Below are 13,913 nucleotides of genomic sequence, written 5' to 3'. Positions count from 1 at the left end.
CTAACAGTCCAGTGGGTTTGACTCAGTTCAGACTAGGTCTAACAGTCCAGTGGGTTTGAATAATGACAGACCAGGTCTAACAGTCCAGTGGTTTTGACTCAGGTCAGACCAGGTCTAACAGTCCAGTGGGTTTGACTCAGGTCAGACCAGGTATTTCTCTCTTCTCACATTTTCTGTCACCCTAGATTTGTTTCTCCTTATAACATTCCCTCTGAGACCTTCCAGATGAATAGCTGCAGGTTATTTTCAACAACATCCTACAGCAGAGTCCACAGCCAATCAGGTTTCAGCTCACAGAGGATGTCACAAAATCCACAGCCAATCAGGCCTAAATTCTGAGAGGAAGTCACAAAGTCTGCAGCCAATCAGGCCTCAGCTCACAGAGGAGGTCATAGAGTTCGCAGCCAATCAGGCCTCAGCTCACAGAAGATGTCACAACTTCCACAGTCAATCAGGCCTCAGCTCACAGAGGAAGTCACAAAGTCTGCAGCCAATTAGGCCTCACAAAGGATGTCTCACAGAGGTGGTCCCACTATGAGACATTGTGTGACCACCAGGCTTGGAATTTTATCATTTTAGGGGCCAGGCCATCTGGCCTTCGGTGTCACAAGAATGTTTAGGGCACAAAGGCCACTGAGTGAAATAAGAGGATTTGGAGCAAAAAAAGTATCTACTTGCATGTTTTTTCTTTTTTCTTATCAGCAATTCATGACATAAAAACATACATTATTCAATTTTTTTTTATCATACTTTGAATAATAACTTATTATAACTGATATGTATTTTCCACATAAAAAGTTAAATTATCATGTTTTAATCTTTGAAATCTATTTGAAATCTATTCCTCCCTCAAAATGTTTCATTTTTGAGGTTTTAGTTGAAAGCGTTCACATGTATTGAAGCGTTCACACGTATTGACAGTAAAGTTAAGGCTAGCTAGCCAGAAGAATAACATTACCTCAGACCCCAGGGGGTGAGAATGGGCAACCTCACCTCCTCTGTACTGACCCTGAGCACTGGAGCCCCCCAGGGCTGCGTACTCAGCTCCCTCCTGTACTCCCTCTTCACGCACGACTGCGTGGCCACGCACAGTTCCAACATCATCCTCAAATTTGTGGACGACACCACCATCCTGGGTCTCATCTCCAACAACGATGAGACCACTTACAGAGAGGAGGTATGAAATCTGGCTACATGGTGCCAGGACAACAGCCTCTTTCTCAACGTCTGTCAGACAAAAGAGATGATTGTGGACTTCAGGAAGCGGCAGAGGGGTGGTCATGCCCCCATACACATCGATGGAGCTGAAGTAGAGAAAGTCTCCAAATTCAAGTTTCTAAGTGTGTTTATCAAGATGACCACACTGAGCGTCGCAGCACGCACTGCCAGAAGGCTCCTCAACCAGTAACACTGATCTATGATCATAATGATCATACACGAATATTACAGAGGCTTTGATGCCCTTTCACGTACTTTAATGGACATACAGTGGGGAGAACAAGTATTTAATACACTGCCGATTTAGCAGGTTTTCCTGCTTACAAACCATGTAGAGGTCTGTCATTTTTATCATAGGTACTCTTCAACTAATCTAAAACAAATATCCAGAAGATAACATTGTATGATTTTTAAGTAATTAGATTGCATTTTATTGCATGACATAAGTATTTGATCACCTACCAACCAATAAGAATTTCGTCTCTCACAGACCTGTTCGTTTTTCTTTAAGAAGCCCTCCTGTTCTCCACTCATTACCTGTATTAACTGCACCTGTTTGAAGTCGTTACCTGTATAAAAGTCACCTGTCCACACACTCAATCAGACTCCAACCTCTCCACAATGGCCAAGACCAGAGAGCTGTGTAAGGACATCAGGGATAAAATTGTAGACCTGCACAAGGCTGGGATGGGCTACAGGACAATAGGCAGGCAGCTTGGTGAGAAGGCAACAACTGTTGGCGCAATTATTAGAAAATGGAAGAAGTTCAAGATGACAGTCAATCTCCCTCAGTCTGGGGCTCCAGATCTCACCCTGTGGGGCATCAACGATCATGAGGAAGGTGAGGGATCAGCCCAGAACTACACGGCAGGACCTGGTCAATGGCCTGAAGAGAGCTGGGACCACAGTCTCAAAGAAAACCATTAGTAACACATTATGCCGTCATGGATTAAAATCCTGCAGCGCACGCAAGGACCCCCTGCTCAAGCCAGTGCATTTCTGGGCCCTTCTGAAGTTTGCCAGTGACCATCTGGATGATCCAGAGGAGGAATGGGAGAAGGTCATGTGGTCTGATGAGACATAAATAGAGCTTTTTGGTCTATTTAGTACAACCCCAAGAAGACCATCCCAACCGTGAAGCATGGAGGTGGAAACATCATTATTTGGGGATGCTTTTCTGCAAAGGGGACAGGACGACTGCACCGTATTGAGGGGAGGATGGATGGGGCCATATATTGCGAGATCTTGGCCAACAACCTCTTTCCCTCAGTAAGAGCATTGAAAATGGGTCGTGGCTGGGTCTTCCAACATGACAACGACCCGAAACACACAGCCAGGGCTCCGTAAGAAGCATCTCAAGGTCCTGGAGTGGCCTAGCCAGTCTCCAGACCTGTACCCAATAGAAAATCTTTGGAGGGAGCTGATACTCCGTATTGCCCCGAAACCTGAAGGATCTGGAGAAGGTCTGTATGGAGGAGTGGGCCAAAATCCCTGCTGCAGTGTGTGCAAACCTGGTCAAGAACTACAGAAAACGTATGATCTCTGTAATTGCAAACAAAGGTTTCTGTACCTATGGTATAAATTATAGACTTCTACATGGTTTGTAAGAAGGTAAACCTGCAAAATCAGCAGTGTATCAAATACTTGTTCACCCCACTGTATTTAAAATCGATGCTAGTTTACATTTATCTTTTTCAATGTATATTACTGCCATACTGCCATTTCTACAATATTCAATATTACTACCAATATTGCTGCTAATCTACAGTACTATTTTTAAACTGCTGCTATGTACAGTGTAAAGTATATGATCGCATAATCCTCTTGATATATTTAAAGCTGTGCATACATTTTCTTCTACTTAATTCTCACTATGTTTCTTCTCTTAAATCTCCCTTTTAAAGCCAAGATCATTGAGAAGGTGGTCTACAATCAATTCAGCAATTTTGTGAACTCAAGCGGTCTCTCAGTCAGGCTTCCGACCTCACCATAGTACTGAAACGGCCCTGATTAAAGTTTTAAATTAAATATGGCTGAATACTGATTCAGATAAAATAACAGTTCTAGTTCTATTAGATCTCAGTGGAGCATTTGACACTGTAGATCAAAGAACACTTTTAGACAGGCTGGAAAATTGCATAGGACTCTCCAGGACAATCCTTAATTGGTTCAGATCATATCTAGATGGCCGGAGTTACTTTGTCACCATTGGTAATCATGAATCTGATAGGGTGGCTATGACATGCAGAGTTCCACAGGGATCAGTTCTCGGACCGCTATATGATACTGTACTGAATACTGTCCTGATCACTGTACTATATGATTCTGAACTGAATACTGTCCTGATCACTGTACTATATTATACTGTACTGAATACTGTCCTGATCACTGTACTATATGATACTGTACTGAATACTGTCCTGATTACTGTACTATATAATACTGTACTGATCAGTGTACTTTATGATACTGTACTGAATACTGTTCTGTTCACTGTACTATATGATACTGTACTGAATACTGTCCTGATTACTGTACTATATAATACTGTACTGATCAGTGTACTTTATGATACTGTACTGAATACTGTTCTGTTCACTGTACTATATGATACTGTACTGAATACTGTCCTGATCACTGTACTATATTATACTATACTGAATACTGTCCTGATCACTGTACTATATGATACTGTACTGAATACTGTCCTGATCACTGTACTATATTATACTGTACTGAATACTGTCCTGATCACTGTACTATATGATACTGTACTGAATACTGTCCTGATCACAGTACTATATGATACTGTACTAAATACTGTCCTAATTACTGTACTATATGATACTGTACTGATCAGTGTACTTTATGATACTGTACTGAATACTGTCCTGATCACTGTATTATATTATACTGTACTGATCACTGTACTTTATGATACTGTACTGAATACTGTCCTGATCACGGTACTATAATTTATTCTATGCTGTACTATATGATACTGTACTGAAGACAAATCTGTATTCTACACTACCCAGTGCTATGTTATACTGTATTGATCACTATGCAGTACTCTATTATATGGTTCTTAACATTATCCTGAACAAAATTATACTGTACAAAACATTATCCTGAACTATATTATACTGTACTGAACACTATCCTACAGTAACCTGTTCTATATTATACTGTACTTAACACTAACCTGTACTATATTATACGGTATCTACTGAACACTATTCTGTACTATATAACATGGTATCATATTTGGGTCCAAATAATAAATAGCTGGATGCTGTAAAAATGCAGTGCTGAAAACACAAGATAATGTTTTGAAAAAAGCATTCTCTGTTATTTCCGCTTTTGTTTCCTCTTTTCAGATAATTAGCTCTTTGTCTACAGAATCTCTAAACCCTCTGTGAAGATTAACAAACCACACATAGAAACTGTCTAAATGCATGTGTTGCTCTTTGAAGCAACATTAATAACTGATAAATCTAACCTGAACTTTCCAGAGAGCTCAAGTTGAATCACTAGACACACACACCCAGACACTCCGACACACAAACACTGTCACACACTGACACCAACACACACACCAACACACACACCAACACACACACGCTGTCACACGCAGACACACACACAGGGAGAGAGAGAGAAACTGACCCACACACACACATACACACACACAGGGAGACAGAGAGAAACTAGCCCTCACACTCACACACACACACACACACACACAGGGAGACAGAGAGAAAGTGGCTCACACACACGCACACAAACTGGACTACTGGAATTAACATGATAATAGCCTGGTGTGTAGTTGAGAGGGGAGGCCCATCTAACCCACAGCCCTGACTTCCTCTAGAGTTGACAACATATCACCTAACATGTCAGTTCAAATTCTTCCTTTGTTATACTTCCTCAAAACTCACTGAAGTTTAAAATGACACATATAACAAACTAGACATAATTAACATGGGTTAAATACAGCATGCTTTGGCTGTGGCTGCAGGTCTGCCCTCTAGGTTTTTACTTAAAGGGGCACTGTGTAAAATGTAATGTTCACAAGACTGGATGATTTGTTAAATCAAGTTTAGAGGCACTTTGTAGATTTTTGTTTCTAAACTTAACAAGACTATTTTAAACGATGGCACAACTTGTCTCTTCCCCTTTTCTTTTCGAACAAGATCAGGATAATATAAAGTAATCCATGTGGAAAAGGAACAGGTTTACAGTGGACGGGATTGTAGTGGGAGTGTCTAAAGCAAGTATGAGGACACTGCGCGACAAAACAAACTGATAGACGAAGAGCAACTTTGACTGAAATAACCACTTGTTACAACCGAGGTATGCAGCATTTGTGAAGCCACATTTGTGAAGCCACAACACGCACAACCTTGAGGCGGATGGGCTACAACAGCAGAAGACCCCACCGGGTACCACTCATCTCCACTACAAATAGGAAAAAGAGCCTACAATTTGCACAAGCTCACCAAAATTGGACAGTTGAAGACTGGAAGAATGTTGCCTGGTCTGATGAGTCTTGATTTCTGTTGAGATATTCAGATGGTAGAGTCAGAATTTGGCATAAACAGAATGAGAACATGGATCCATCATGCCTTGTTACCACTGTTCAGGCTGGTGGTGGTGGTGTAATGGTGTGGGGGATGTTTTCTTGGCACACTTTAGGCCCCTTAGTGCCAATTGGGCTTCGTTTCAATGCCACGGCCTACCTGAGCATTGTTTCTGACCATGTCCATCCCTTTATGACCACCATGTACCCATCCTCTGATGGCTACTTCCAGCAGGATAATGCACCATGTCACAAAGCTCGAATCATTTCAAATTGGTTTCAATTTGTCTCAACCCAATAGAGCATCTTTGGGATGTGGTGGAACGGGAGCTTCATGCCCTGAATGTGCATCCCACAAATCTCCATCAACTGCAAGATGCTATCCTATCAATATGGGCCAACATTTCTAAAGAATGCTTTCAGCACCTTGTTGAATAAAAGTAGAATTAAGGCAGTTCTGAAGGCAAAAGGGGGTCAAACACAATATTAGTATGGTGTTCCTAATAATCCTTTAGGTGAGTGTATGTCAGACATTATTTTAAACATTAGCTTAAAACTTTCCCTGTAGGTTATCTGCTGGACGTTTTTGGTGGTATTAAAGTAAGAATCTTACAAATGGCATCTTTAAAATCTAATTTAAAGTCACTGCTTCACTAGGTACTCCTTTTCATTCAATCAATTAATCAAATGTATTTATAAAGTCAATGTCACAAAGTGCTTTTACAAAACACCTGGCCTTAAACCCCAAGGAGCAAACAACAGTAGTGTTGAATTTCAGTGGCTAGGAAAAACTCCCTAAGAATGCCAACATTTTAGAAGAAACCTAGAGAGGACCCAGGCTTAGAGGGGTGACCAGTCCTTTTCTGGCTGTGCCGGGTGAACATATTAAGAATCCAATTATAATATTTAACAAATGCATGTGGGCTGAGTCTAGAGTCTATTTAAACTTAGTCCAGGTCGGAAGCATGACCTGATGGACAAGGAAAGGGACAACACGGGGGAGGGGGAGGTGTCAGCACAGTGGCAGCTGAAATCGTCAGGCATCGTCTCGATCGGCAACACAACCAGGAGGATTCTGGACAGGGACAGCGACAGGTACTCTGCAGATGTGGGCCAGGACCTCATGCCCTCCTAAGTTCAAAACGGGGGGAGACTGGGAAAATTCAGAAAATGCATTCCTCATATCAACAAGGATTTATAGAGGAGAAGGAGAACTTAGTGGAGGAGAACAGACCCTACTCCCCCAGCACAATAATATAGCAGCGTAAGACCTTGGGACTGAGACAGGGGGGTCCAGCGACACTGTGGCCCTATCTGGGGGAGGCCCCAGACAGGGCCCAACAGGCAGGAAATCAATCCACCCACATTGCCAAGCAACAACCAAAGGGACACCCACCAACCGCAACCACGCTGAATGAGGGCTGAGTGTTGCCAGCAGAGTACAGCCCAAGGCTAGTACAGGGATAGTGTGTTCAAATTTGTATGTTCTAGTTAGGATTCTAGCAGCCGTGTGCAGCACTAATTGAAGTTTATTTATTGATTTGTCTGGGTAACCGGAAAGTAGAGCATTGCAGTAATCTAATCTGGAAGTAACAAAAGCATGGATTAGTTTTTATTTATCAGTTTTTGCTAAAAAGTTTCAGATTTTTGCAATGTTTTGAAGATGAAAATAAGCAACTCTTGAGACATATTTTATATGTTCTTCAAAGGAGAGGTCAGGGTCAGGAGTAACGCCAAGGTTTTTTACAGTTTTTTGGGATACGACCATTCAGTCAAGGTTCACAGTGAGATCTGCTAACAACGCTCTTTGTTTTTTGGGTCCTAAAACGAGCATTTCTGTTTTCCTTGAGTTTAAGAGCAAGAAGTTCTCTGTCATCCACTTCCTAATATCTGAAACGCATGCTTCCAAATTAGCTAATTTTGGAGCTTCTCCATGCTTCATTGAAATATATAACTGTGTGTCATCAGCATTACAGTGAAAGTTGACATTGTGATTTCGGATTACATCGCCCAGAGGGAGCATATATAGTGAGAACAATAATGGGCCCAGAACCGAACCTTGAGGAACACCAAAACATACCTTTGACTTGTCACACTAACAAACTGATATCTTTCAGATAAATAAGATTTAAACCAGGCTAGAACATGTCCCCGTAGCCCAATATGGGTTTCCAGTCTCTCTAAGAGAAAGGAGTGATCAATAGTGTCAAAAGCAGCACTAAGATCAAGAAGCAACAGGACGGATGCAGAACCTTTGTCTGAGGCCATTAGAAGGTCATTTGTTACCTTCACAAGTGCAGTCTCAGTACTATGATGGGATCTGAAACCGGACTGGAGTATTTCATAAATGTTATTTGTCTTCAGGAAGGCATTCAGTTGTTGGGAAACACATTTTTCTAAGATTTTTGACAGGAACAGGAGGTTCGATATTGGCCTATAAATGTTTAATATGTTGGGATCCAGATTACATTTTTTAATTCCCGCTATTTTTTGTGAGTTTGGTACACATCCGGAGGAAAGGGAGCAATTTATTATGTTCAACATTGGCTGACATAGCACAGGAAATAGCTCCTTAGGTAATTTTGTTGGAATCGTGTCTAGCTGACAATTTGTGGGTTTAGTGTCCCCATTGACACCTGGTCAGGGAGGTTCAGGACGTTCTCAGGACAACTGAGATTTTGGGGACTATAACTATTTAAGGAGTCAGTTATTTGTTTTCTAATGGTGATGATCTTTTCATCAAAGTAGTTCATGTATTCATTACAGCTAAAGTGAAGACCCACTTCACTTGTTGAGCATTGCTTTTTTGTTAACTTTGCAGCTGTATCGAAGAGAAATGTTGGATTGTTTTTGTTCGCCTCAATCAGGTTGTAGTGTACTGTCTATCCAGGCTAGTCTGAATACTTGATGGAGTGCCACCTTCGCTCCAATTTTCTGGAGGCTTGCTTGAGTGCTCTAGTATTGTCTGTGTTACACGGGAGCAAGTTTCTTGTTGCATATTTCTTATGTTTTTATCTAAAGTATTTCACAGTGTTGAGTTTAGATCCTCGATTTGATCGTTTGCGGATTTATTTACTCTGTCGTTGATGAGCGAACTGAGTAAGAATATCAAGGAATCTATTTGAAGTCAGAGAATTTATAGTACGGCTTTTGAAACTCATTGTTTGTGGAGCAAGTGGATTTCTTGTTTTAACGGTAAATGTTATAAGACAATTATTAGATCTACAATATCTATTTCTCGTGACAGGACTAAATCTAAGGTGTGATTGTGGCAGTGTGTTGGACCTTAGACATGTTGAATAAAACCCACTGAGTCAGTAATGGCTTCAAAGGCTTTTTGAAGAGGATCATTGGACTTTTCCATATGAATATTGAAATCGCCAAAAATGTGAATACTATCTGTCATGAATACAAGGTTAGACAATAATTCTGGAAACTCATTGAGGAACATTGTGTATGGCCCAGGGGGGCCTGTAAATAGCAGCAATGTAAAACGATTTATCAGCCTTGTTAACTTTCACTTTTGGTAGGAATGGCGCTTGCTAGCTCAATCGTGGTGGTTGGCTGGCGAATGCATTCTCCTCTAAGTGCTGGTAAGAGAGCAGTTTAATAAGAAACAGTATGGCCTTGTCTGGTCAATCACATCAAGAGAGATCTACTGATCGCTTCTATTAAATCAATAACAGAAAACACAAGGTATTCAGTTGAATATGGTTTAGGATGTTCACTAACACATTCACTCTCTCTGTCTTTCTCTCTTTTCAATTTCCATTTACAGGTATTTATTATGGCATGGGAATTATTTCTTTGAAGTCCCAGAGAAGTGTAAATTAGAAAAATATAATAATAAGAAATAAATGTAAAAATCTGAAACTGTAAGTGCAGGTAAACGCACAAGAAAATAATTATTTTAAATGTTACTAGCAGATATGTATAGTATATAACAATATAGGACACACCCAAAATGTGTCTGTCTGTATATTCATATACACCTACAGCCTCAAACAATATGCAAATAGTTTATCGTTGTCCTTCTGTCTGTCTGTCTTTCTGTCTTTATCTGTCTGTCTGTTGGGTTGTCTTTCAGTCTCTGTCTGTCTGTCTGTCTATTTTTATACACCTACAGTGTTGGAACAATATGCAAATAGTTTATCGCTGTTCTTCTGTCTGTCTTTGTCTGTCTGTCTTTCTGTCCAGTGTCTGTCTGCCTCCATGTCCTTCTATGTACCTGTCTGTATCTCTCTCTCTGTCTCTTTGCTGCTATACAACACTGTCTCTGTGTGTGTCTCTCTCTTTTTGCTACTATACCGCAGCACTTTTTCTGTGTTTCTCTTTCTCTTTGCTACTTCACAATGCTGTCTCTGTGTCTCTTTGCTGCTGTACATCACTGTCTCTGTCTCTGTCTTTGCTGCTATACAGCATTGTCTCATTGTGTCTCTCTCTCTTTGCTGTTATACAACGCTGTCTCATTGTGTCTCTCTCTCTTTGCTGTTATACAACGCTGTCTCATTGTGTCTCTCTCTCTTTGCTGTTATACAATGCTTTCTCATTGTGTCTCTCTCTCTTTGCTGTTAAACAACATTGTCTCTGTGTGTCTCTCTCTCTCTTTGCTCTTATACAATGCTGTCTCATTGTGTCTCTTTCTCTTTGCTGTTATACAACGCTGTATCATTGTGTCTCTTTCTCTTTGCTGTTATACAACGCTGTCTCATTGTGTCTCTTTCTCTTTGCTGTTATACAATGCAGTCTCATTGTCTCTCTCTCTCTTTGCTGTTATACAATGCTGTCTCATTGTGTGTCTCTCTCTTTACAGTTATACAACGCTGTCACATTGTGTCTCTCTTGCTTTGCTGGTACACATTGCTGTCTCATTGTGTCTCTCTATAAAACTCTATGTCTTTCTTTTTCCAATGACCTGACATAGCCTCTGAGCTGTCGAGAAGACTGACACACTACTGATACACCACAAACTAAAATAAACATACACACCTGCATAAACACACACCCACCAACACAAACACATACAAACACACACACTATTCTTCCTCTTTCATATCAGTAAGATTTCTGACAGACAAGCAGTCAGATAAAAACGCTAAATGTTGGGTATGTAATTATTATAAAGGGTAAATACACAAAACCAATTAAAGACAACCAACACGTGACCCTATGCTGCTGCCCTGTCCTGATAGACTCATGTGACCAGAAAGCATTTGAATGCACTGGGACAATGACTTATAACAGATCTTATTATCTGTACATAGAGCTACATAGACTTATAACAACTCACAATACAGACATAAGAGAACAAGAACAACTAGCACTTACCTTCCCAGGTCTTCAGCCATCTCATAGAAGTCTTCCACTCTGTGTTGCTTGAAGACAGCCATGCCAGTGTCCTCATTGGTGGTGCTGAGGACCCTGTAGACACGGAACTGACCTGGTCTCTTGGTCTCTAACCCTGTAGATACAGCAGAAAAGAGCAGCACTGTGACCCAACCAGAGAGTGAGAGAAGCATAGTGATGTCTAAAGAGGCACCAGTACATCTGTTCACATGTCAGAGCTTGCTGCCCCACATTCCAGGTCAACTACAGCGTCAACTACATGCGTAGGAGAACGATCTGAGGCTGGGACACAGGCCCATGGGCTTCATTATGGCCTTGAAGACAAAACAAATAGACAACCAAATAAGCCACAGACTGTCTCTTAAACAAAACACTATTTTTACCAAACAGAATAGGCTGCCATTTAGAACCAAAACCCCAGTCTTCTGTTTGCACAAGAAACTCTACACAACACTGTTGGTATAACAGTATCATTACTATTAGAGAGGTTAAGCCTGACTCTAAATGATCATGTTGGTGTTACAGTATCATTATTATTAGAGACATTAAGCCTGACTCTAAATGATAATGTTGGTGTAACAGCATTATTAGAGAAATTAAGCCTGTCTCTAAATGATAATGTTGGTGTAGCAGTATGATTATTATTGGGGACATTAAACCTGATTCTGAATGATAATGTTTTTGTAACAGTATCATTATTTTTAGAGACATAAAGCATGATTCCAAATGATTATTTTGTTGTAACAGTATTATTATTATTAGAGACATAAAGCGTGACTTGAAATGATAATGTTGGTGTAACAGTATCATTATTATTAGAGACATTAAGCCTGACTCTAAATGATAATGTTGCTGTAACATTTATTAAGCAGCCTAGTTGGGTTGTTATGGTTGAGCTTAGCTGATTATTGCATTAACATAGATCAGACCTCATAATACAAAAACAAAAAGGACTTATAAAACATTTGACTTTTTAGTTGAGATTTCAAAGTTTTTTCTTATGTCTTTTGAAAAAATATCCAACAGAATATTTGGTAACACATTATTTGGATATTTAACCCTTTCCCTAAACACAACCCTAACACATACTGTAAACCTAAACCTAGCCTTAGCAAGCATTTACGTTGTTTTTGATAGTTTTTGCATAGCAGGAATATCTGTAGAGCATCAACCGAGCGTCGTTTTGACTGTCCAAATAAAGTGTAATCGAATATACATACACTTTTATGTAGCCCGTAAGATTTGTTGAAGAAACTTTTTATGAATAAATGATGCACCCACAGTTACAACTGTAAACAGTGAAGTATCCTATGTAATTTAACAACTATATAACACAATCAATGAATTGTTCTTACCTTCTGATATCAGAGCAAATAGCAGGTATTGTCGCTGCAGAAAGGCATGATACGTCTCTACTAAAGACTGCGGTCAGTGATCTGAGACAGTCCCCTCCCCTACAGTCTCTGAGCTGCAACATGTGGTGTTCAGGTTCCCTTCCTAACACAGACTGACGCCATCTCCTGGCAACACATGAAACTCTGCATCAGGCTGGAGGCGGTTTGCAGAACAGACGGTAGCCTTGTACCTCTCTGTTGACACAGTGCAGTGTGGCCATGGCTTTAACCATGTTGAAAGAACCCAACAGTGCTGCAACAAAGAAGCATTTCACAACACTGTTCTTCCTGTGCCAAGAATGAAGAGAAAATGGAGGCGCAAAGCATAGAACTACAATTATTACTTCAATGCATGAAATACAATTCAGTCCTGTTACTCTCTGAACACAGATGTGACGTGGTGGAGGAAGAGGACAAAAGGAGGTGGAGGAAGAGGACAAAAGGAGGTGGAGGAAGAGGACAAAAGGAGGTGGAAGAAGAGGACAAAAGGAGGTGGAGGAAGAGGACAAAAGGAGGTGGAAGAAGAGGACAAAAGGAGGTGGAGGAAGAGGACAAAAGGAGGTGGAGGAAGAGGACAAAAGGAGGTGGAAGAAGAGGACAAAAGGGAGGTGGAAGAAGAGGACAAAAGGGAGGTGGAGGAAGAGGACAAAAGGAGGTGGAGGAAGAGGACAAAAGGGAGGAGGAGGAAGAGGACAAAAGGAGGTGGAAGAAGAGGACAAAAGGAGGTGGAAGAAGAGGACAAAGGGGAGGTGGAGGAAGAGGGCAAAAGGAGGTGGAGGAAGAGGAGAGGTGGAGCAAGAGGAGGGGAGGTGTATCCTTATGATAATAAATCCTCAGAACTCAGGCCTGTATGAAGCACCTTAATTCTCAACATGTCATAAAATAAATACTGTGTAAATCTGTCATAATGTTAATGACACAGTATAAAATTAATAAATCTAAATCAGTATCAATGTTTTTTAATGAACAACAACATATTCCTGTAAATAATACAACTACAGACGTTTTCAGATACTTGGGTGTTAAAATCACTCTGAACTCAATGAATTGACTTCTATTTCGGGTAACGAACCATTTACACCTGAAAAAAGGGACGGTGGGGTACGATCAGGAGAAAGGTGTTCAAGAGAAAGGTAATATCAGGAGAAAGGTGTTCAGGAGAAAGGTCATATCAGGAGAAAGGTGTTCAAGAGAAAGGTAATATCAAGAGAAAGGTGTTCAGGAGAAAGGTCATATCAGGAGAAAGGTGTTCAAGAGAAAGGTCATATCAGGAGAAAGGTGTTCAAGAGAAAGGTCATATCAGGAGAAAGGTGTTCAAGAGAAAGGTCATATCAGGAGAAAGGTGTTCAAGAGAAAGGTCATATCAGGAGAAA

General features: G+C 40.6%; 1 protein-coding gene across 3 annotated transcripts in view; it reads right to left on the bottom strand.

Annotated features, from left to right (window-relative positions):
- dapk2b (death-associated protein kinase 2b) overlaps window positions 1-12,612 on the bottom strand; it is a 40,279-nt gene extending 27,667 nt beyond the window's left edge. For all 3 annotated transcript variants that reach the window (XR_004574790.1, XM_034288248.1, XM_013131706.4), the window contains exons 1-2: window positions 12,502-12,612; window positions 11,129-11,261 (exon numbers count right to left, since the gene is read on the bottom strand). Coding sequence is in view for 2 of the 3 variants with exons in the window: in XM_034288248.1 (XP_034144139.1) it covers window positions 11,129-11,190 (62 nt within the window). In the remaining variant the exon portion in view is untranslated. The remainder of the gene's footprint in view (window positions 1-11,128; window positions 11,262-12,501) is intronic.
- Between the last annotated feature and the right edge of the window lie 1,301 nt (window positions 12,613-13,913).

Source organism: Esox lucius, chromosome 19 (assembly GCF_011004845.1).
Source record: "Esox lucius isolate fEsoLuc1 chromosome 19, fEsoLuc1.pri, whole genome shotgun sequence".
Classification (NCBI taxonomy): domain Eukaryota; kingdom Metazoa; phylum Chordata; class Actinopteri; order Esociformes; family Esocidae; genus Esox; species Esox lucius.
This window is presented reverse-complemented; position numbering and strand designations above follow the sequence as displayed.